We start from the raw sequence: 24,069 nt of genomic DNA, 5'->3' as shown, positions 1-24,069 counted from the left end.
CACCGGGGGCGGGAACCGGGAAAGCGAGGAGAGAGCGCGGGATAGAGCGGGAACCGGGACAGCGGGATGGGGAAATAAACGGGCACAGCGATGGCGAAACAGATACGGGGGTGGATGGGGGAAAGGAGGCAGAGGGTGGGAGAAAGGAGGCGCAGGGATGGGGGAAAGGAGGCACAGGGTGGGGGAAACACTTGGGAATCGACGGGGGAAAAGGGAAAGCAGGCACAGGAATGGATGGGGAAAAGGAGGCACAGGGATGGATGGGGAAAAGGAGGCACAGGGATGGAAAGCAGGCACAGGGATGGAAGGGGAAAAGGAGGCACAGGGATGGAAAGCAGGCACAGGGATGGAAGGGGAAAAGGAGGCACAGGGATGGAAGGGGAAAAGGAGGCACAGGAATGGATGGGGAAAAGGAGGTACAGGAATGGATGGGGAAAAGGAGGCACAGGGATGGAAAGCAGGCACAGGGATGGATGGGGAAAAGGAGGCACAGGAATGGATGGGGAAAAGGAGGCACAGGGATGGAAGGGGAAAAGGAGGCACAGGAATGGATGGGGAAAAGGAGGCACAGGGATGGAAAGCAGGCACAGGAATGGATGGGGAAAATGAGGGATGGGGAAACACGTGGGAATGGATGGGGGAAATGGGACATGGGGATGGGAAGCGGGCACAGCGATGGATGGGGAAATTAAGGCACGTGGGAGAGGGACCCTGAGGCACGGGAGGGATGAGAGGCAGGCACGGGGCGCGGCATCCCCTCCTGGCAGCGGCGAGTGCAGCAGAAAACCACGGACACCGAGTCGTGCCGGGGCTCACGGACGTGTATAAAACCGGGGAACACCGAGCGGGACCGGGGCACGGCTGGGGACAGCCCGGGGGCACCGCGCCCGCCGTGCCCCGCGGCGGGATGTGCGGGGCGGGGGTCGCTCAGAGCAGGGTGATCTCGCTCGGCGGCAGCGTCAGCCTCTTCTCCCGGGCGCCCAGCAGCCTCTCCATGTGCGCGGCCACCACCCGGCACAGCTCCAGGCCCTGCCACGGGCACACGCGGAGGGTCAGTGGCCGCGCCACCACCGCGGGAGCCCCAGCAGGGTCCGCCGTCCCTCCCTCCGGCTGTGCCCAACCTGCTCCAGCTGCAGCTGGGTGATGCCCTGCGCCAGGAGGTCTCCCAGCGTGATCTCCACGTAGGGATAGCTGGATCCGGCCGTCGGCCGCTGTGTCCGTGTGGACTGGATCTCATTCAGCGAGAACTTGGCGATGGGCTCCTGGTGGGAACAGGGGGAGCGGCCCCATGAACGCCAACAAGGGGACCGGGGACTCCAGATTGGACCAGACTTGAAGCAACCTGGTGTACTGGGAGGTGTCCCTGCCCCATGGTAGGGGCTTGAAACTGGATGAGTTTTAGGGATCCTTCCAACCCCAACCATTCCATGATTCCCTGCGTCCCACACAGCCCCCCACCTACGTGCGTCTCCTTGCTGAGGAAGTTGAGGCCGTTCTGGTTGACGGCCAGGATGCAGGGCGAGACAATGGCGTTGTTGCTGCAGCTCTGGATGTAGAAGAAGGATGAGCCAAACATGGGGTAGGCGCTCAGCAGCCCTGCAGGGTGGAGGACGGGGTCTCAGTGCCCACTGCCACCCCCTTCTGCCCAGTCCCCAGGGTGGTCTGCACCCACAGGGGCTCTGCCAAAGGGAACCCAAGGGGGCTCTGCCAGCTCTATGCCTGACAGGAGCTGATTTGGTTCTCAGAGCCTTGCACTACTTCAGGCTCTGGACCAGGTGCAGGATTGGACCCATGAACAGCCAAGAGAAATGGATGCCTGAGCGTGGGGCCTGGAAACAGCCTCTCCTGTCCTGCCAATGCATCCTGCACCTCTGGCTCCACACAGGGACAGGGGCTGCCTGTCCCAGAGTCCCCGCAGAGCAGCCACCCATCCAGAAGCATTCCATCCCCATCATCATCACCCTCTGGGCAGAATCACATTCCCTACAGCCTTGTATCCTCCAGCAGCATTGCATCCTCTTTAGCACTGTGTCCTCACTAGCATTGCATCCCCTCAGCATCCTCCCCACCATCCATGTCGCCTCCCTGTCCCCTCACCCAGGAACTGTGCCCTGGCCTGGTGGGCACTGAGTGCCTGTGCTTGCTGGACGTGCTGAGTCACCATCTGCAGCCAGGACTGTGGCTTCAGCAGGCGGAAGAGCTGTGGGGGGACGTAGTCCTGCATCTCCCGCCTGCAGGGAGCCTGAGGTCAGGGCCAGCACTGGCCAGTGAGTCCCAAACCCCCTGGGATGTGTTTTCCCCGCCCATGATGCCCCTTCCCCGGCCGTACGCGGTGGGGAGGTGGTGGTGGTCCTTGGCTCGGTGCTGGAGGGCGGCCAGCTTGGCCACATGGGGAAAGTGCTGGTCTCCCGGCCTCGCAGGCGGCAGGACGGTGAACAGCCCCTTGAGGTAGTCAGGGAGCACCTGGAGGGGGACAGAACACAGGGACACAGCTTGGGTACAGGGCATGCTCTGGAGGGGACAGGGAGGTGGCCCTGGGGCAAGCTGATGGGGTGGCCTGACCTGGTTGTAGTGGACGGTGACGTAGAGCTCATTGTCGAACTTGAGGGGCTGGCTCCAGACCACGCGGCGGCACCAGAAGGTGTAGCTGGTGTCCCGGCACTCCGTCTCGGCAGCCACATCCAGGACGTATTCCCGGCGGGTCAGTGGCCGCACACTCTGCCCTGTGCCACCCAGGAGCCTGAGCGTGGCCACCACACCACCAGCACAGCCAGCCCACCCTGTCCTGTTCTGTCCCCACCAGCCCCTCACCTCTGTCTGTCACCACAAAGAGGATGTACTCCTCCAAAGCCTCTGGATGCTGCAGCCCCATCTCACAGCACAGCTCCTCGATCACATCTAGAGCCACCTGGGCACAGGGACAGGTGGCTGGGGCCACATCCCCCTGTTGTGCTCCAGGCCACCAACATGTCTTGCATTGAGGCTCATCCCATGTGCCTGCCCAGGGAAGGGATCTGCCTTTCCCAGAGAACAAAGTCCCACGGCAGGGACAGCTGAGGGGTGCAACACCTCCATATCTGCACCCTCTGGGCACCCACTCCAGCAGGGTCACCACAGTCCTGGGGTGCACTGAGCCTCCTGCCCCCTCTGACTCACCGAACACGTCTTGATCTTGAGATGTCTCTCAATGCCACCAGGCAGGAGGAAGAGCTGGCGCTTGGCGCTGCGTCCAGCCTGAGTAGGAGGATTTTTTGGGGTGCAGATCAGCCCTTCATGCAGCAAGACCCCAGAGGACACCCCAAGTCCCACAGCTATCCCATAGGGACCATGCCATTGCAATCATCCTGTCTCTTGCCCATCCTGTCTGTGTGAGCCATCATGCCCCCAGCTCCATGTCCACAGAACTGTGTCCCCACTGGGGCCCCCTGAAAGCTCAGGCACCCCTGAAGTGGTGGAGAACAGATCCCATAAAGGACCATGCTCTTTCGGGAACATCAGCTCAGTTCCAGGGCAGTGTCTGGGCAAGATCCCAAGCCCATGCAGAGATCCCAAAACCATGCAGGTATCCAGAATTTCTAGGGGGGATCTCAACTTGACACCAGCCCTGCCCCACACTCTATGGCCACCCACTGGCCCCTGCCCTCACCACCATGGCCTTGAGCTCCATGCTGCTGGGGAAGAGGCTGCGACCACCAAACTGCATCGTTTTCCGCAGGTTCTGCTCACAGGCTTTGGCGATTCCTGGCAGGAATGGGGATGAAGGGCATGAAGGATGCGGCTGAACTGCCACACTGGCTCTGGTAGAGCCCCTCCTGAGCCCCGTGACACCCCAGGTGTCCTTCCCTGCCACACACACAGCACCCTGGGGTGTGCACAGTCCCTACCATGGAAGGGCAGCTCGGGGTGCCTGCTAGCATCCTGCAGGAAGGCCAGGAGGAAGGGCCGGAGCACCTCGGAGCACTTGTAGTAGGCAGCAAGGATGTAGAGTAGCCTCCAGCCCTTTTGGCAGCTGTCCCTATGGGAAAAGCCAGGGCTAAACCACAGAGCAGGGCGAGGGGTGCCCATGGTAGCACCCATCACCCTGGGGAGCAGCACAGCCTGCTGTGAGCATGGGGTCCTCAGGTCTCCACCCACACTGTGGTAGCTCAGCCCAGCCAGGGACACAAATGTCCCCAGTGCCAGCCTCTGCTGTTCCAGCAAGGTGTAGGGACTCACGTCTTGGAGCTGGTGTTGTTGGTGATCTGCTTGATGATCTGGCAGTACACCTCGTCCCTCAGGACCTCATGCTCTGCACATAGCTGGGGGACAGGCACAGCTGCCACCCACTGCCCAGGACACCTCCTGCCCAGGCCACCCCCAGGACTCACTGCCCTGGTGGCAGATTTACCTTGAGCATGGTGCAGACAGCATCCAGCTCTGTCTGCCCCCGCAAAGGGTGGTCACCCATGAACTTCATCACAGCTGGGGACAACAAAGCCACATGGTGACACAGAGATACGTTCCCCTGGGTGGGCAGTGGCACTAGAGGAACTAAGTCCTGCAGGCCACTCCTTCTGCCCATCCAGGTCCTGGCCCCACAGTCCTCAAAGGATGGGCTGGGAATGGCTGGGAGATGGGGGACAGGATGCTTATGTCCCTGCCTACCTTGGAAAGCCTCAGCAGCCAGTTTGTTGATGCCACTATCCACGAATTCAATGAGTGACTCCTGGATGGGGATCTGGAAGGAGGAGAGGGTCAGCTCCCCAGAGCAGCCACAGGGATGCTGAGGTGCCATGCAGGAGCAACTTGAGGGGAACCTGCAGGTGACAGCAGGGGAGGGGCACCCCAAGCTCCCCCCTTCCCTGTACCTTGGTGAACGTCAGCATCTCCAGCACACTGGGCATATCCCTCCTGGCCTTCGTCCCACAGGAGTCCCTGGGAGAGAGGGACAAGGGAGTGGGTGGGCACAGATGTCGCCACCATGGCATGTCCCTGTCCCGACACTGGACACTCACGTGGTCTCGTGTCGTGCTGCACGAAAATGCCGCTGGGCAAAGGTCAGCATGGGGCAGGTCCCTGTGATATCCCTGAGCTGCTCAACACCATCTCCCTCCAGACCCTCCACAGAAGTGGCACTGGCTGGGGACACCTGCGGAGCGGGGCAGTGGGCACCAGGCACAGCCAGCACCACCTGGCAGCACCAGGCCAGAACCCACCTCAGTTTTCCTGTCCAGCTCCTGGGCAGCAGCAGTGGAGGCCACGGCCACAGCCACGGCCGCCGAAGCTGCCACCTTGCCATGCTTGTCCCTGGGCTCCTCTTTTCTCTCCGCAGGCAAATGGACAAAGTCGGGTGCTGCAACAGGCTGGACATACTCAGCGGGGAAGAGCCCTGACCTGCCGTGGATGGCCCCAAACTTCCACCCTGTGCCAGGCAGAAGGTGGGGATGGCCTTGGGCTGGCAGCCACAGGGTCACCCCCAAAAAGGCTCTGTCTGCTCCCTCCTGCCCTTGCACCCTCAGCTGCAATTTGGCATCACTCATGGTGAAGGCACAGAGCAGGGGCCATGAAGCCTGTCACCTGCAGGGACATGGGCAGCACATGGTGCCATCCAGGGGGGGACCCACAGGGAAGCATCACCCTGTGTTGGATCAGTGCCAAAAGACCCCAAACCATCCTGCCAAGGGGTGCCAGAGGCAGGATCCTGCCCTGTGCCCCAGCCCCAGCAGAGGACACAGCTCAGGTCATACCAGGGACACAACACACGGGGACAGCATGGCACCCACCAAAATCCTGGGTGCCCGTCTTCAGCTCCTCCAGGTACATCACCTTCTTGCGGACCACACAGCCATAGTAGTAGTCTGACACCATGGGGACATGGGGTGTCACAGGATGCAAGACAAAGGCATGGCCATCTCTGGCACAGGTGAAGCCATCAGTCCTGCCACCCCATGCCCTTCACTGAGGGTGTTTCACCATGGGGGGAGCTGTGTGGAGCTCTCACCTCTCTCAGGATGCTCCAGCGATTGGAGGTGGATGATGTCCCCTTTGTGGAAGCTGAGCTGGCTGCCATCCTCTGAGCTGTAGTTCCTCACAGCCACCACATACTGGGAGTCCTGGGCACAGGGGAGGCTGGCACAGCCCATACACACAGGGACACCCACATCCCACCCAGCACAGGGACCTCAGGCACCCACAGCCCCAGGACATCCCCATTCGCACAGTGCCTTTTGTTGCCCACCCAAGCCCCACAAGTGCAGGCACACAGACAGGGTCTGACCCCCCAGGACATGCCCCCGTGTCCTCAAGGCACCCCCCACCTTCCTGAGCTCCGTGATGAAGTGGTCGACCATGACCTTGACCTGAGGGGCTTTGGGGGAGAAGAGGATGAGCTTCTCGCTGCGCAGGTTGAACTCCAGCATGTTCCTGGACGGGGTGGTCACGAAGAGCACATCGGCATAGCTGGGGCAGGGCGAGGGGAGGCTGAAACACCCAGCACCCATGGCACCCATCCCACCCCAGCTGCCCGTGCTCCTCACCCCTACCTGTACGCCCGCAGCACCCGCAGCTGCTCCCCAGGCACGTTGGTGCCCTTCACCAGCCGCAGCAGCTTGACACCAGCATGGGACACGGCCAGGATCTGCACACCTGTCCCCACACTGCCCTGTGGGTCAGGACAGTGGCTCAGCCACTGGCATGGGGCTGTGGTGACTCCCATGCTGACCTGCCCCATGGCCAGACCCTCACCGTGGCAGGGAAGAGACGGGAGAAATACACCTCACAGCCATCCCGGGCCGCAGCGATGATCTCCCTCTTGACGCTCTCGGTGGCCACGGGACTGAAGGAGTCCAGCTTGTTTTCCGCTGTGGGGAGGGGGAAATACCTCTTAGTGAGCAACCCCACTTCCTAGGAAGGATCCAGACATGGTTCCCAGCAAGAGCAGGGATGATCATGTCCTTCTCATGCCTGGCAGGAACATGATGGGGAGACGTGTGTCCCCCAGGCAAACTGGTCGAGACCAGAGCTCGTGACATTGTGGATCACTAAGTTACCAGGGAGTCATCGCATTTGGAGACAAAACTGCCTTGGCTTTAAGCAGAGACAGTTGTGACCTGGAGATGCCCAGAGGATGAGGACAGGCACCAGAGAGGCTGGATGTGACCCCCCAGGTGTGTGAGCCCCCAGGCAGGGAGCAGCAGGACACAGGGGTGCAGTCAGGTGTTACCAAAGAGGGATTTCAGGCGGAGCCGCTCCTCCTGGCTGATCCGGATGCAGGTGTCAGACAGCACATCATTGAAGATCTGGGGACGGGCATGAGGAGCAGTGGGGTTGTGCTGCAGAGTGTGATGTGACCCCAGTCTCTCTGCCCTGCCTGCTCCCCCTGGCTTGGGGCAGCTCCTCCATGACAGCTCAGCAGGGAAAGATGGTCATCAGCCACCCAACTTCTATGGGACCCCTTGGGGGCCTTAGGGGACAGCTTGGTGCCTTACCTGCCGGAAGACGAGGTCGAGCAGCAGTGGGTTGTTGATGCTGTCCTTAGGGTAGAAAACCTGACAGGAGAGAGAGCAGGCCTTGGTGAAAAGCCCCCTCTAACCCCTGTCCATGAGTGTGCCCATAAACCTGTACCTCCTTCCGGATGAATATTTTCCAGGGCACGTTGTGGTAGGTGTAGAAGTCCTCGCTGCAGCTCCGGTGCAGCTGGGTCTGGACCTGCTGTGTGTCAGACGGGAGCTCCCGAGAGACAGAGACTGTGAAGGGATGGAAAGCCCTGCAGAAAGCCCCCTCCACCCAGGGAAACTGAGGCACCAGGAGCAGCTGTTCGGTTGAGCCAGACACAGTGGCTGTCCCACAAGAATGCTGTGGAGCCGGACTAGCTCTGGGCTGCATCAGGCATCACCTGGTGCCAATGGGAGGACAAGGTGCCCCATCTCCACCCTGGTCCCCCCAGTGCCACAGTTCTGCCCAGCAATACCTGGGGGCCGGGTGGCCACTGGACGACCCGTGGGTGCTCGCGGCTGGTACCTGGCACTGAGCACTGGCTTCACTGTGGCCACCACCTCCTTGGGCCCCTGCAAGCCACAGAGGGGCTGTGGTCAGGGCCAGTGACACCCCTGGCCTGGTGGAGGGCACGTGGGGGTGGCTGTATCCCTACCACAGCTGCTGGCACCCGGGCTGCCGAGAGCTGCTCCTTCAGGATCTGCATGGCTTCCTCGTGGGGGTCCACCTTCTTCCCAAAAAGCTTGCTGCAAAGACAGCATTCCTCATCACCTTTACCCCAACACCACCTGCATCCTGGCATCAGTAGTACCTGGCATCACCTGCACCCTGGAATTACCTGTACCCTGGCATCACCTGTACCTGGCACCACCTGCAACCCCATCATTCCTTACACCCCAGCATCAGGGTCAGCACATGCACACACAGGAGGCAGCAGCCCATGGCTTGGCTGGGGACCCAGCTGGGTACCTGGAGGGCTGGGAGCTGCGCAGGGCTGGCTGGCACTGCCGGATGATGTTGCGGATGTCGTGCGTGGGCCGCGGGAAATGCTCCAAGTTGAGCCGGGAATGCCGCACCAGATCTCCCGGCCACCGCCGGCCCATGGCTGCAGGGCCAAGCACGTGGCTCGGGGTGGGCTGGACACTGCCCCCACACCTGGGCCCTGGCTCAGTGCCACGAGCCCCCGTGGCCGCCCCATTGCACCAGGACTGCTTACCGGCTTTCTGTGAGTAGGGCCGGGGCTGGGGGGTGCGGGCTGGTGTCCCCTCTGCTCCTCTGCCCTGCAAGGGACACCGTGCCATCAGCACCTGGGACCCCAAGGAGTGCTGCCCCAAGCCCTGTCCCCAGGGGCTGCCCTGAAGTGGTAGATGGTCCTGACCACTCCCAGCCCCCTGGCACTGACCGGGGATCCGGGTGGCTGGTTGGCATCTGGTCGGCTGTGAAGGGACAGGGCTGGCTCTGTGCCTGCAATAGCAAAGAGGAGACATCAGCTGGAGCTGCAGGTTACTGGGTGCAGGCATGTCCCCCCACCAGGGATTGGGAGGGGAAACTGAGGCAGGGGGCCGGTGTGGGATGCAGGAGTGCTCAGGGCACTCACCCCTCGGCTGACGTGTCTCCACAGGCACAGGGGGTCCACTCCGACTGGCATCACTGCCACTGTCCCCCCCTCCCATGCCACCTCCTCCCTTCATCCTCTGTGAGAGGATGGCCGGCTTCTCCAGCTCCTGCAGGGCAGGAATCAGGGTCAGGAGGCCAAGCCATTTGCATGCCAAAACACCTGGTACAGGGGGATGCCCCTCTCACCCCATTGCCATAGGAGAGCACGGGATCAAAGAGGCTGTCCAGGTACCGATCCAGACCCTTCTGGCTGCGTGGCTCCCCCAGTTCCCCATCTGCAGGGGGACGAGGAGGGGTGAGCTGCTGCCAGCAGGGCTCCACCAGCACCAGGGGCCAGCAGGATGATGCCCTACCCTGGGGGTGGTACATCTCCGTGCAGGGCAGCGTTGGGGCTTTCACAGATGGGGGAGGAGGCACTTCATCCAAATCCAATCCATGTCCCAGCACCCTGCAGAGAGAGAGGATGCACTTACCAAGCACCCACTAGGTGCCAGATTTCCCCCCCTCCCGGAGTCCACCCACCCCATCCAGCCTGGTTGCTGGGGTTCCCCTCCCAGCCCCACAGTGGGGGATCAGTCCCTGCCCTGGTACCTACGCCCGGCTGTCCCTGCCAAGGCTCTCAGTCCCATCCCACGCAATGAGGAAGCAGGATTTCTGTCTGGGGAAGCCCCGGAGCAGCTCGAGGTCGGAGATGAGGTCCAGGACATAGTCATGGCCAGCCAGCTCAGCCCACTGGGCACCCACCTTCATGGCCACAGACCAGCCACGCCAGCCCTCCACCAGCCCCCTGCCAACAGACGGACGCTGAGGATGGGCACAGGCTGCCAGCAGTGCCCTGGCTACATGGGGACACCCTGCCCATGAGCTGGGCATCCCGGCTCCCCAGTCCTGGAGACACCCAAAACAGCCCCAGGGTGACACCATGCCATGCTGTGTGAGTGGGTGCCGAGTCGGTGCCTACCTGTGCTTCAGGACATCCCCTGCCAAGTCCTCACCAGTGCTCCAGGAGTGGATGGGGCAGGAGAACTGGTCACCTGGGGAGGGACAGGCGGTGAGCTGGTCCCACCAGCCCCTTCCCACCCATGAGGGTGATCACTCTGGGACAATCCCCTTGCTGCTGCCGTGCCCTAGCACTTCTCCAGACACACCATTGAAGCAGTGCAGGTCGAGGGCCATGCTGGCCTGCTGCCGGTTCGCCGTCCACTCCAGCAGCGAGGGCGGGAAGGTGCGGGCGGCTGCCGCGCCCAGCTGGGACCGGGCCATGGCGTGCATCAGCTTGCGCTGGCACACCGGCTTGTAGCCAGCGAAGGCATAGTCGGAGACAAACCTGTGAGGAAGGGAGGGTGCTGCATCCCCAGGCACATGTGCCAGGTTGGCACTAAGGACCACAGAGGGATTAAGAGCAACCCTGGAGGGATCTCGGCAGCATCCTGGCCACATGTGCCCAAGAGACCTCAGAAGGACCTCAGAGCACACCTAGAATGACCTTGGCAGTATCCCTGGGCACATGTGCCAGGATGTCACGGGGGAACACAGAGGGACTTGTGTAGCATCCTGGACTCATGTGCCAGGCTGGTTCAATAGATTCTGAGGAAACCTGAGCATAATCCCTCTACATGTGTGCCAGGCTGGCTCCAGGGACCCAAGAGGGACCTCGGAGCATCTCCAAGTGGACCTGGGTGGCAACCTGAGCATATGTGCCAGGTTGGTCCAGTGGATCCTGAAGAAACCTGCACACAGTCACTGGGCACATGTGCCAGCCTGGCCCTGGAGACCCTAGAGGGACATGGGAAGCATCCTGGATACATGTGTCAACTTGGCCAGAGAGCTTCTGAGGGGACCCTGGAGCATCTCCAACAGGATCTGGTCAGTATCCCTGGCCATGTGTGCCCAAGCAATCCTGGAGGAACCTGGTGAGACCTGGACAGCATTCACAGGCACAGGTGCCCAGAGAGCCCTGAAAAGCTACAGCAGTGTCCCCAGGCACGAGTGCCAGTCTATCCCCGAGGGTCCCAGCCATCCCTGCTCCATCCCCATTCCCATCCCTGGCTCACTTGAGCAGGTACTTGTCGAAGGCAGCGGACGGGGGGAAGGCGCTGAGGCAGGTGGCCAACAGCAGCCAGCCCCGCTCCTCGTTGTTGACGTTGGTGTTCCGCCAGACCTGGTTGGCAGCTTGTGCCAGGAGCTCATCCCGCAGCCCCGGCACTGACAGCCCCTTCTGCACGATGTAGTTGCCAAAGAGGATCTCCTGCAGGCCACCCAGCCCCGGGTCCCCCATGAACCGCAGGATCTGCCACAGTGACAGCCAGGTCCTCCCTCTGACCCCAGGCAGGGAGCAGGCAGGGAGCCACAGGGATGGATCCTGTGCTGTCCAACCTACCAGCTGGAACAGGCTGAGTGCCTCGTGGCACAGTTCCTCGTCCAGCCGGGTGAGGGGGACTTTCAGCGGGGCCGTCAGCATCCCAAACGCTGGTTCCTGCGGTGACACCGGCACCCGTGGCTACCTGGGTACAGTCTCGGGCCACGAGGGGCTGGCCCCAGGGTGCTGAGCGTGGTGTTGATGCTGGATGGGGACTATGGGCCTGCCAGAGGGCTGGGGTGCAGGATTGGGCTGGCAGTCTGGCAGGAATGGGACAGGGATGGGCTTAGACTGTGCTGGCAGTACCAGAGATGCATGGTGTGGCCCTGGCACTGATTGCCCACAGAAGTTATGACTGCTCCATCCCTGGAAGTGTTCCAGGCCAGGCTGGAAGGGGCTTGGAGCAACCTGGTCTAGTGGAAAGTGTTTCCTCCCAAGGCAGGACTTGGAATGAGATGAGATTTAACATCCTTTCCAACTCAAACCAGTCTATGATTCTATACCAGAACTTTGGCAAGACTGAGAGCAGGATCCAGGCCCGGCACATTTGGGATGCTGGGGACTGGGAAACGCAGGGCAAAAATAGAAGGCAAAGAGGAGGAATGGGGCAAAGTGGCCGGGGGTGGGGCCGAGTCCCGGGAGCAAAGCGACCTGGTCTCCCGCCCCAGCGTTCCGGATCCGCCCCGCGTCGGGCGTCCAGGAGGGCTCAGCGGGTCTCTCTCCGATAGCCTCAGCATGGTCCCCCCGGCCTCTGGAGATGACAGGAACCCACGGGGAGGGGGAGGTGGCAGCCAGCTCACCAGTACCACAGCCACCCAGGGTCCAGCCTCTCTTGCCCCTATGGCATCCCCGGGGCCAAAGCTGGGGCACAGCCCGGTGGGATGGTTTGGGGAGCTGCTGCAGGGACCCTGATTCTAAACACTCAGCCACAACCGGGGTGCTGGGGACTCCCCAAAAGCTGCCTGGACAGGCTCCCCATTGCTGGGCTGCGGCGCCCACCTTACCTGGAAGTGGCCCCGCACGTACTTGGCCATTGGGTAGTCATTGATGTCGAGGGGGAGGGTGAGCTTGGAGTCGGGCTGCAGTGCCGGCGGCGGCACCAGGACCACACAGCCGGCATTCACCTCCTGGGCGGCTGCGGCACAGTGGGCAGCTACGGCACAGCCCAGGGCATGGGGACAAGGGGCTGGGAGTGATGGCAGTGCAGGACCCACTCACCTGCAGCGGCCTCCAGCAGCCCCATCAGCTCGGCTGGGATCTCCAGGTGGGTGACATCCACCACCTCCCGCCGCGTCAGCTCCTGCCGCCGCAGCACAGGGATGTGCCCACTCACCACACTGCTCCCTGTGCCAGCACCCAGGGGTGCCTCAGCCCGGAGCACAGGGATGGGCAAGCACGTGGCAGGGATGACAGCACAGCAACATCTGTGTGCTCCCACCAGTGCCAAATGCCTGTTACCTGCTTCATCCTCTCCTTCTCCTCCTCGGCTCGCCGGCGAGCATCCTCCTTCCTCTGCAAGCAGAGCAGCTGCTCTAAGACCCACTGTGAGGGAGGGAGACCCAGAGGCAGCAGAAACCTTGGGAGTGCCATTGCTTTTCCCAGTATCATCAGGCTTTCACCCCAAAGAGGTGCTGTCAGTGACCCGTGGGACATGGAGTATGTGGTAGCATGGGGCCTGGGAGGGCTCAGGGTTTGGAAATGCCGTCTCCAGACACACCACTGAACATGCATCAGGGTAAGATCAGGTTCCCAGGATGCCCCTGGGATGTGCCAGCCCCCACCTCACCTTGAGGTACCGCCGGCGGTTCACGTAGATGTGCACCAGTGACCTAAACTTGATGAGCGTTTGCCGCATGCGCCGGTACCGCTGCCTGCGGGAGTGCACCTGTCACCCTCTGCCACCCATCACCCTCTGCCACTCACCAGAGCACCCCCAGTGCTCCCCTGGGACCCTCACCTGGCCAGGTATCCCCGTGCCCGGCTCTGCAGGAGGACGATCTTGCGGCGGAGGGAGCGGAAGCGCCGCTTGATGAAGAAGGTGCGAGCGTAGCGCTGGAGCGTGAGCGCAGCCAGGTGATGGGCACGGGCTCGCTTGCTTTCCAGGGCCTGGTACAGCTGCTCCTTTAGGAAGAGCTGGGAGCAGGGATGATGCCATGAGTCCCCTGGCCTTGACCACCACCTCCAGGGCATCACTAGAGCCAAGCCTCCTCCCAGAACAGCACCTTGGTGACACCAACATAGTACATGCTGGGGTTAACAGTGCAGAGGTTCCTCAGCATCTCCACGCAGTTGGCTCCATTGGGAATGATGTTGGACCACATGTCGACAAGGCAGCGGTACCTGGGTGAGCCCATGACACTGTCACCATGTGCTGGGACAGCAGCAGGGGCCCACCCTGCAGTGATGAGCACAGTGCTTGGAGATGCAGCTTCTCCCCAAGCTGTGCATCAAAGTGAGGGGCTCCCAGCTCCCACTGTGGGGGAACCCCAGCCCAGATGCTGCTTCCAAAACACCCACAAGCTCTGTGGTCTCCTCTCACTGGGATTTCAGTATCCAGCCCACAGCCCCAGGGCACCTGTCGATGAAGACGAGGAAGGGGATGCGGATGGGGAAGCCCTCCTTGCGGATGCGGATGGTCTCCAGGATCCCCGAGTAGCGCAGCTGGCTGCTGACCACATCAGCCTCAAAGAGCCCTGGCTCCTGGGGAGGGGATGGGGAGAAGTTTCAGTGATCACATGGGCAAGCCCCTGCTCAGTGTGAGCCCACCGTGCTCCCAGAGCCAGCGGGGCAGGCAGCACTGGCATCACTGCAGGCTGGAAAGCACTGGCTCTCACCTTCTTGTTGTTGGGTTTGAGGCAGCGCACGAAGAAGGGGTTGCACCTGTGACAGAGAGACCTCATCAGCCATGGGGGGCAGGGGACAAAGCCAGCCCAGTCACCCTGGGCTCGAGTTCCACTGTCACCCTGTTCCCACCAGCCCAGTGCACGGCCTGGCTGCCCACCCTGACCTCTCCATCTTCTCCACTAGCTCCAGGAGTGACTGCTGGAACCGTGCGGCCACGGTGGGAGCCTTGTACCGCCGTGTCCTGGTGCTGCTCCTCCTGTGGAGGCTCCTCTGCCGCGCCATCACCTGGGCATGGCCGAAGAAGAGGTTGGCCACCACCTTGGGGAGAACAGGAAGGGTTAGTGAGGAGGAAGGTGGCTGGGATGGTGCATCTCTCCTGGCTCCTCTTCCCAGCCCGGCCATTGCCTTTTTGCCCAGCCCTGAACAAGTTCCTGGATTTGCGCTATTTGTGGCTTGATTCCTTGGATAGGGATGGGGATGAGGATATAGATTAGGATACAAAGCATAAGAGCATTTGTGTCAAATGCTTGAGAGGTCAAAGTCCAGAGGACCCCACAGAAGGAGAGCACAGAGAGTCAGAAGAAGCATCTTCTGTTTCAGGTCCCCCTGGGCTTGGGAACATGAAAAGGGATGTATGGATGGGGATTATCCATGCCCAGTGTCACCACAGAGCCAGGGCCAGGCAGGGCCCTACCTTGGTCTTGCTGCTGATGAACAGGTCCAGCACATCCTGACGGACTTGGTCATAGTTTTTGTCCAAAAACTTGTGAACCTGGCAAGGAGCAAAACCTCATGGTGAGGAGACCAGCAGCATGATGGGGTGAGTTGAGGAGCTCTAGGCTGAGATAGGGGATCCCAGCCAGAGCCCCTGCACTGCATCTCCCTGCTTGGTGCAGGGTCAACCTCCTGCTTAACACCCCAGCCAGGCATCCCACTGCCACACACCTGGTAGGTCACCTTCCCTGCATAGTGCTTGATGGTGAACTCGGGCAGTGGCATCTTCGGCTTTGTGTAGAGCGGGTTTGTCCCATGGTGGTAGTGACACTTCTGGAGGAACGTGTGGTCAGTGGCCTGGGGAGGGATGCAGGAGTGAGACAGGGCTCAGGCAGTTCAGCAGCAGGTTGGAAATAAGTGATCTTTAAGGTCCCTTCCAACACAAACTATTCTGTGATTCCATGATGATTCTACGATTCTTTGGGCTCATCCACCCTGGAAGAACCCAGAGGGTCTCCCAAGTTGTCCAGAACGGCCCAGGAGAAGGGCAGCCCTGGGCCATGGTGATTCCTCAACCATGGTGACCACTCAGTGCTGCTGCCTCATCACCAGCCACTTCTCACCTGTGGGAAGCAGCTCTGGTCATCCAGGATCCGGAGGATGCCGTAGGGCTTCTGGGAGATGAGGTCAATGCAAGGCTGGTTGTCACTGAAGGGGATCTCCTTCCACTCAATCTGCTCCCGGAGATACTCCTCCTGCAGGGCCGGCATCAGGTCACACCTGAGTCCCAGTCCCCCTGACAGGGGGCAGAGCCCAGCACTGCCCACTGCCCCACCTGCTCCTCCTGGAAGACGATCTTGTTGAAGAAAAACTGCAGGTACTCATTGGCATAGTTGATGCACAGCTGCTCGAAGCTGTTGAAGTTGAGGTCCTGCAAGAAGGAAGGTCTATTGAGCCAGACACTCCAGGAGGATGGAGCCAGGATTGAGCCAGGATGGAGCTGGGGTGGACCCTGCTCACCTCAAAGCCGTAGATGTCCAGGATGGCGATGGAAAGGGCCTCCTGCCGTGGGTACACCAGCTTGTTGATGCGGTCTGTGAGCCAGCCAAAGAGCAGGGAGTAGAGGGTCTTGGCAATGGCATCCCTGGGAAGGAGAAAGTGATGGAGCTCTGGAATGGCATGACACAGCACTGTGTACATCCCCACTGCCATGGCCAGAACCCACCACAGCACAGTGCAGCCCTTAGTGCTACAGTTTTAGTCACCGGGGAGCCTAATCTGCACTGTGACCATCTCTATTCCCAGCTGGTCTTTCACCTCCCACCCCATTCCTGAGAGTCACTCCCCCTGTGTCCCCCCGCAGCACAACCCCCCTCCCCTCTACCTGGCATCCACGGCGCTTTCAACAGTCAGAGGGGTAAAAATCTTCTCCCGCAGCGTTTCCTGGTTGGGGAACAGCATGAGGGAGTTTTACCAAAACCACTCATGGTCCCCAGGGAGCAGAGACCCCCCTCCCTGCCTGGGTGCCCCAGCACTCACCGTCACCTTGAAAGTGATGGCTTTCTGCAGGCCCTCGGGGGACACCTGCAGCAGCTCAGCCACCGTCCGGATCTCCGTGGCACTCACCACTGTGGCCACCTCCTGGCAGTCGGTCTGTGGGACACAGACATGCATTGGGACACCAGGACCCCCCATCTGCCACATCCCAAATCATGCCTGAGGAGCACAGCTTGGCTCCCTGTGGGTACCTCGTATTTCTCAAAGTAGACGTTGCCCAGATGGAGGACAGAGGAGAGGATGCGGAAGATGCTGTTCTGCTCGTCCACGCTGAAGCTCAGCACCTCCATGGTGTTGAGGAGCCGACGGAAATCCTCTGCGTCATCCTTGCCAGGAATCTCGCAATTCCCACCCTGGCACAACCCCCTCAGTCCATCAGGGGGGTCTCAGGGTGGGCAGCACCCAGTGCGGGGGGGTCACCCTCCCCTGAGCACCCTTCCCATCCACACATTGAGGACTCAGGGACCCACTGCACCCTGAGGTTGGGCAGCCCCCCAAAAACCAGGCAGTGTGGTGAGGGTGGGGAGGGGCACACTACCTGGTTCAGGTAGTAGTAGGTCTCGGCGCCCTGCAGGCAGTACCGCTGCCGCTGCTGGGCGGGCAGCCCCGCCAGCATCTCGTAGAAGATGTGGTAGTTGCGCTCACTCTTGGCCTGGGGAGCAGAGGACAGAGCTGGGGAGGGGGTGGTGGAAGGGGCAGAGTCGGGGGCAGAGCCCAGGACGCCTTCACCACACACCTGGAAGACCACGCGGGACTTCTCCAGCAGGTACTGTGAGGTTATGGCACCGCAGATCAAGCCACTGCAGGGGGGAGAGCAGGCACCCGGCTGCAACCTCAGCTTGGGCAGGGGCTGTGACCCCCCAACAAGGTGCCCACCCCTGCCCTGATGCTCCTCCCAGCACATGGGTGGGTCAGTGGGGGATGGAACATGGGGACAGGGATGGGGAGTGGGAGTGGTCAGGGTTCCAACCCAAGGCACAGCATCCCTGCCCCTACCCCAGGGACAGCCACCTGTCCTCATGAACCATCGCCTTTCCACCCTAATGTTTGGCCCCAAGAACACCCCCCCTGTCAGCCTGGCAGGAGGTCAAGGGATTAGGCTGGGCACTCCCAGGGTAGGGAAACACACAGAGGAACAGCCACACACAGAGGAACAGCCGCACACAGGTGTTGCTCAGCATTACTTACTCCTCCAGAAAGATTTCCACAAATTTCCCAAACCTGCTGGAATTGTCATTCCTCACAGTTTTGGCGTTGCCGAAGGATTCCAGTAAGGGGGTTGCCTCCAGGATCTGTTAAAGTGATGGAGAGAGCTGGGGGGGTCAGCCTGGACACCTGACACACCATGGGCTGTCCCCGAGGTGAGGGCACCCCCTTTGTCACCTCCTGCAACCCCACACCCCATGCAGGCACCCATGGATGCCCAAATTCAAGGTGTGCACCACAGCCAGGTTAAATGAGGGTGTGGGAGAGCACAAGGACCCCATCCACGTGCATGCACCGAGCTCCTGCTGTCCCTCCCACCATCCTCCTGCAGCTGGGATGACATAGCCAAGATGACACCATGATGCTCCATCCCCTTGAACTGTCCCAACCCACGTGTCCCCCTCAAGTACCTCTATCTGCCATGGTCCAGGTGGAAGCATGGAGACAAGGAGAGAGCAGCAGAGCCATGAGCAGGGATTGGAGGAGAGAGCAAGGAGGTTGGAGAAGAGGATGGGGACATGAGGACATGGGGATGGAGATGTCCCCAGGGCAGCACCCTACCTGTGGGGCAGTGCTGCGTTTCTGGCTGACGGCTGCCAGGTAGCGCAGGATCAGCTTGGTGGCTTCGGTCTTCCCTGACCCACTCTCCCCACTGAAATGGTTGGGATTGTCACCAGCTGAGCATGAGGTGCCCACCCCAAATCCCCCCAAACCCCTCCAGCATCCCATGCCCAGTGGTACCCATCAGGGCCAAGCTGACAGCAACATCCTGCTCCCAGCAATTAGGGTGGTGCTGATTAGAGGCTACCCCAGGGGTCCATGCATGGGGACAGCCATGTCTCACCTGATGACAATACACTGGTTGTGTTTGGCATCCATCACTTTGGAGTAGGCGACATTCGCGATGGCAAAGAGGTGCCTGGGGTGGGGGGAAACAGCAGGGGGGGCTGCGGTGCCTCATTGCCCCAGCACAGGGACCCCAAATGTGCCCTGAGCATCCCCATGCATGGACACAGGTGCTCCAGCACCCAGTGACTGAGTGTTCCCAGGGGCTTGGGACCACCCAGGGCTGCTGTGCAACCCAGGGGTGGGTGACAGTGGGTGGGAGTGCCCCCATCCCCACAGGACATTTGGGGACCCCCTGGTACTCACGGTGGATTCTCCCCCAGGGCTCTGCCTTCGTACTGCAGCACCTGCTCCGTCCCGTAGATGTTGTAGAGCCGGTACGGGTTCACTGACACCAGGATGCTGCCAATGTAGGTCTGCCCGGGAGCGAGGTTTGGGGTGTGAGCTCTCAGAGGGCAATGACCCCCCCAAAGACCTCACACCTGGAGTCTTTGGGGGACACTGTGCCCCCCTAAACTCACATAGATGAGCTGGCGCTCAAACCGTGTCCGGATGTTGTTCAGCACCGCGGCCTCCTGGAGGTCCCTGGCACAAAGGAGAGGCTGCATTAGGGAGTGGCAGGGGGACAATGGAGTGTCTGGTGTCCCCAGTATGTCCCCAGCAATCCCAGCTCTGGGAGACTAGAGAAGACCGTGTGTTGGGATGGGAATAGCAGGACCAGGGGTGCATGGGTGGGGGCTGCAGGCCCATTGTCCCCCCTAGCACTGGGGCATGGGGAAGGGGACAGGGACACTCACTCCAGCTGGGTCATGTCCTCCAGCCCGTCCTCCTCCTGTGGCTCCTGGTACCGCATGATGGGGAGGCTGCACAGCGACTGCATCTGCACAGAGCCACCACCTCTGTCATGGCAGGGATGTGCCAAACCCCTCAGGTGTCCCACACAGTCACTGCCACCACCCCAACACCACCATCTGTGACCCCAAACCAGGCAACACACAACCAGAGATGGCACCCCACAGAAAACACCCCATAGCCCTGAAACTGTGCCGCAGCAAGGGTGCCACGTGTCAGGGAGAGCAGCAGAGCTGGAAACAGGGACATGGGGCCACCAAGGCATCCTTGGAGATGGTCCCAAGAAAAAATGGACCTGAGAACCCCAGTCCTGCTCACTGTGCCACCCCCACCACGGCTGCAAGGGATGGGCGATGGAGACTCCCTGGCAGGGTGGCGCCTTCAAGGGAGGTGATGGAGGGGGGCTGAGCCGTGCGGCTGAGGCGGCTCCCCGTGGCCACTGGCAGAGGTGACACAGGACGGGTGTCACCCAGGAGCCTGCGCTGGCGGCCGGCCAGGCGGTGGGAACGAAAGCAGACACCCGCCGGGTCACCGTGCCACCCGCACCCGTCCCCACCGGATCGCGTCTCCACATTTCCATACACCAGAGTCAAGTGTCCCCAAAGGGGCCGTTCGTGGGGGGTGGAGGGGGGGGAACACACAACGGGCGATGATCCCCCTCTCCAGCCTGCTCTCCACGACAGGACCCCCGTCAGCCACCAGCTCCCAGACCACCCACAGCCACGTACCCCCACCCTGAGCGCTGCGAACCCCCTGGCGCCAGTGGCTTTGCTCCCCGGGGAACCGGCAGCCACTTACTTCAACACGCCCACCCCATCCCGGGTGCCGCCGGCTGCCGGCTCGCCCCCCGGCTCCATCCCCCGTGGGGTGCTCCCCGCCGAGGTTACCTTGGTGCGCCAGGGCTGCTTGGTGCCCAGGTACCCGTCCGCCCAGGGGTGCCTGTCCCGCCAGCCGCCCGCCGGCGAGCGCTGGCTCAGATATCGGGCGATGTCGGCTCCCCTCTGGCTCGCCCACCGCCGGTTACGCTGGGTGGGCTGCTGTGGGGGGCCCTGCTCGGCCGTCCAGGCGTCGGGCATCTCCCGCACCCGCACGACGTGCTGCGTGGACCAGTGTTGCTTGTACATGCGGGATGCGCGCCGGAAGGAGCCCAACCTCTGCACCTGCGGCGTCACCACCGCGTAGCGCCCCGCGCCCTCCTCCCCGGCCGTCCCGTCGCCCTCGACGGGCTCTGCCAGCTCCGAGGGCCGAGCACCGTGGCAGGGGGCGACCGGCGAGCCGGGGGCTCGCCCGTGGGGTGGTGGGAAGGCGGCGCGGCGCTGCGGTGAGGGGCTCCGGTTGCTACGCGGGTTGGAGGCGGGGACGGGGCGCCCGGCGTCGGGCCAGCCCCGGCGCCCCGACGGTGGGCTCGGTGACCTGCGGGTGCTTCCGTCCCGCCGGGATGGGCGCCGGGGCAAGGAGGGCGAGCGGGTGGAAGGGTGTCGGGTGGGTGGTGAGGATGGGGGGCCTTTGGTGGAGGCCATGCTCCTGACGAGCAACGATGCCAGGGACTGCCCCACGGAGCGCCCCGGGGAGGGGCTGTGGCCCCCCGCGTCGGCAGACGGCCTGGCCGGCGGGGAGTGGGGGGCCATCCCAGCAAGGGGCTGCCCGATGCGCTGAATGAAGCTTTTGGGGGTGCTGGGAGCGGGGCTAGGCGGGGGAGGCACCCCGGCGAGGCCCCGCGGGGCACCCTGCCAGTGGGGCAGCTCCTCATCCCAGGAGGGGCCGGGTCGGCCCAAGCGGCGGCTGCCAGGGCGGGAGGACGGTGCCAGGAACGGGGTCCTCTGCAGCGGCTTCACCGCCTTGGTGGGGGGCTCGGGAAGCCGTGGCCAGGCCTGGGGGAGCGGCAGCCCGGGGGGGCTGCTCCGCCGCGTTGATGGGGGTCTCCCCGACCCCGCCGTGGGACCCCCCAAACGCCTCCCTCCCGGTCCCGGTGAGCGGGGGGCGGCCGGTGGCGGGGCGGGGGGCTCGGGGCTGAAGCGCCGGAGGCTGGCACGGAAGGAGGGGATTCGCAGGGACCCTTCGCCCCGTGTGCTGCCAGGGCGCGGCCGGGCTGGCGGGGGCGATGGGGAGCGCCCGGAGTTGGCGAAGGGATTGCGGAGCGACGGCCGCCGCGTAGCCCCCGGCTCCCGGGGAGGGGGCTGCACCCACGGCCCCGCCGGCGGGGAAGGGTCCCTGGCTGGAGATGTTCTCGGTGGGGGCTCCTGGCCCCCTAAACCGGCGCTCTCCGTCCCCGCCAGCCTGCGGCTGGAGCGTCTGTAGGAGGGCTGAGGGGTGCGGGGGCCCCGAAATGCCCCCGCACCCCGCGGCCAGTGGCTCTGGGGCTGAGAGAGGGAGCGCTGCAGGAACTGCCCCAGAGGGCTCCCGCACGCCCGCGCTGCCGAAACGCGGCGTCCCGAGGATGCTGCAGAGCCGGGGGCTGCCGGAGCCCGGGGCGGCTCGTACTCGTCGTAGTCGTCCTCGTCGCGGGCGGCGGGCAGGTGCGGGGACGGCGGGAGGGGAACGTCCAGGCGGTCCCTGCCGAAAAGCTTGACCTGGGGCCGAGGGAAGAGCCTGAATTTCCTGTTGAGGGAGAGCTTGGAGGCGAGAGTCTCCCGCATGCCCCGGATCGAGGAGGCACTGATGATGGAGAAGGGATACTCCTTCTCCTCCTCCTCCTCTTCCTCCCACTCCTCGGGCTCCTCAGCCTCGGCGATCTCCTCCAGGCCCAGGGCGTAGGGGTTGCAGGAGGACTGGGCGTGCGGTGCCCACCCCCCCTCGCTGTACTGGATGCGATGCTCGGGGTACTCACCCCCAGGATACCCCCCAGCAAAGGGCTCCCCGAAGTCCTCGTAGGGGTCCCCCCTGTAGGCGAAGGGCCTCGCTGCCTCCTCTCCATACTCCGGGTCGCTGCCATACGGGTCATAGAGGCTGAGGGGGGACCCACCAGCAAATGGTCCCTCATCTTCGAGCTCTGTGTAGCCATAGGGGTGCCCTGGAGGGTCACCCTCCTCCCAACCACCCCCATAGACATCGTACTCCTCCTCCTCTGTCTCATAGCCAGGGTAGTCATTGTAGGGAGTCGCCACTGCGCCCTCAAAGATGTACCCTGCTGGGTAGGCTGGGGTTTGCACGTAGCCTTCTTCCTCCTCAGAGTAGCCATGCTGGGGGCTGTAGGCTCCATCTTCTTCATCAGTATAGCCATGCCATGAGTCATATGCTCCATCCTCCTCAACATAGCCATGCTGGGGACTGTAGGCTCTATCTTCCTCCTTAGGGTGGCCGTGCCAAGGCCCATAGGCTACATCTCTCCCCTTGGCATAGCCACGGCGGGAGCCATGGGCTGCATTCTCCTTGGCATAACCACGCCGGCGGCTGAAGGCTCTGTCCTCCTCCTCGGCCCACCCATAGCGCGGCACCGGCGGCTCCGCCGGCGCATGCTGGGAGCGCCGCCGGGACAGGCGCCTCACCATGCTGCCTTGCCGCGCAGTGCCGGGGGCCGACAGGCCGCTGCTGCCAGGGATCCGCTTCATGTTGGCCCGGTGCCTGAGGATCTCGTCTTCCGCAGGGAACGGCAACTTCCTGGCACCGATACGGGACAGCCAGGCCGTGTCGGTTGCTCGGCTGCCCCCCGTCAGCCCCGTCAGCCGCCCGCGCCGTGACAGCACCTTCCTGGCCAGCCAGCCCGTGGCAGCGGCCGCCTTGCTCAGCACCCGTGCCCGTGGCTTGAATTTCCTTTCCGGGCGCCGGCGGAAGAGCGACGCACCGTCCTCGGCAGCCTGCCCGCCCCGGCGCAGCAGCAGGAAGGATGGCTTCGATAGTGCCTGCTTCTTGGCCTCCTCCTTCTTGGCCTCCTCCTTCCTCTTCTTGCCCACGTGCTTGAAGCGCATCATCAGGTTGGAGGTTGACTTGAGCACCGCCTTGTTCTTCTTCTGCTTCCTCTTCTTCGTGCTGTGCTTCTGCAGCCCCCAGAAGAAGCGGGACGTGTTTTTGAACTGCCCTTTCTTGGGCCGATGCAGCCCCAGCTTCTTGAAGCCCAGGAAGAGCTTCGAAGTGCTGCGGAGGCTGCGCTTGGCCCGGGCCTTCGGCGCTGCTGCTACCTCCTCCTCCTCCAGGCCAGGTTCTGCAGATGCTTTGGGTTGGCCCTTGGCCTCTGCACCCTTGGCCCCTTTCTTCTTTTTGTCAGCTGTCAGCCCCATCACCATCTTGGAGGTGCCCTTCAGGTTCTTCTTGGCTGTCGTGGCATCGCTCTCATCCTCCTCCTCCTCTGTCTCCACCTGCGCCTTCTTTCCTCGGCCTATCTTCTTTGCCACTCCCGCCTTGGGCAACCCCTTCTTCTCCTTTTCCTTTCCCTTCTCCTTCTCCTTCCCTTTCCCCTTCCCCTTCTTGGGCTCCTCTGCAGCTTCCTCCTCCTCCTCCTTCTCCTCCTCCACCACATCTGTCTCCTCACTCTTCTCTTCCTTCAGCAGCTCCGCATCTGAGGCATCCTCTGACTCGTTGGGTTCCTCCTTCTTGCCCTTCTTTTCTCCCTTCCCTTTCCCTCCCTTCCCTTTGGCCTCCTTTTGGTTCCCCTTCTTGCCGGCCAT

The 24,069-nt window shown here is 62.5% G+C and overlaps 1 protein-coding gene across 1 annotated transcript; it reads right to left on the bottom strand.

Annotated features, from left to right (window-relative positions):
- Positions 1-836: 836 nt before the first annotated feature.
- On the bottom strand, positions 837-24,069 carry MYO15A (myosin XVA). The gene is made up of 63 exons (XM_071571010.1): positions 20,356-24,069; positions 19,414-19,496; positions 19,138-19,201; positions 18,923-19,032; positions 18,615-18,689; positions 18,332-18,422; positions 17,753-17,856; positions 17,301-17,364; positions 17,103-17,216; positions 16,756-16,917; positions 16,547-16,660; positions 16,392-16,450; positions 16,028-16,151; positions 15,843-15,938; positions 15,631-15,762; positions 15,239-15,364; positions 14,988-15,065; positions 14,457-14,611; positions 14,284-14,329; positions 14,025-14,149; positions 13,672-13,789; positions 13,407-13,582; positions 13,236-13,320; positions 12,908-12,961; positions 12,668-12,749; positions 12,454-12,584; positions 11,471-11,566; positions 11,145-11,380; positions 10,239-10,417; positions 10,052-10,124; positions 9,686-9,877; positions 9,446-9,538; positions 9,277-9,370; positions 9,071-9,197; positions 8,876-8,937; positions 8,690-8,753; positions 8,443-8,578; positions 8,129-8,219; positions 7,949-8,045; positions 7,603-7,724; positions 7,467-7,526; positions 7,202-7,277; positions 6,724-6,839; positions 6,522-6,640; positions 6,297-6,438; positions 5,981-6,092; positions 5,763-5,837; positions 5,196-5,401; positions 4,995-5,128; positions 4,848-4,914; positions 4,645-4,717; positions 4,388-4,461; positions 4,216-4,298; positions 3,885-4,015; positions 3,647-3,741; positions 3,157-3,234; positions 2,812-2,908; positions 2,563-2,723; positions 2,330-2,463; positions 2,098-2,231; positions 1,463-1,596; positions 1,122-1,262; positions 837-1,029 (listed from the first exon to the last, which is right to left on the bottom strand). Exons 1-63 carry the CDS (start codon positions 24,067-24,069, stop codon positions 928-930), a joined length of 10,488 nt encoding a protein of 3,495 aa, XP_071427111.1. The 3' UTR covers positions 837-927.

This window comes from Pithys albifrons, chromosome 16 (assembly GCF_047495875.1).
Source record: "Pithys albifrons albifrons isolate INPA30051 chromosome 16, PitAlb_v1, whole genome shotgun sequence".
Lineage (NCBI taxonomy): Eukaryota > Metazoa > Chordata > Aves > Passeriformes > Thamnophilidae > Pithys > Pithys albifrons.
Note: the sequence above shows the minus strand (reverse complement) of the source record. Positions and strands in the feature narration are given on the sequence as shown.

Bases quoted from the DNA above. Each gene is read 5' to 3' on its own strand.
- MYO15A (XM_071571010.1), bottom strand. From the start codon at position 24,069: ATGGCCGGCAAGAAGGGGAACCAAAAGGAGGCCAAAGGGAAGGGAGGG. The intron at 7,725-7,948 runs GTATTGCTGGGC...ATCCCTTCACAG, and splicing joins AGTGGCCACCCGGCCCCCAG to TCTCTGTCTCTCGGGAGCTC. The intron at 6,439-6,521 runs GTAGGGGTGAGG...GCCCTGCCCCAG, and splicing joins CGGGTGCTGCGGGCGTACAG to CTATGCCGATGTGCTCTTCG.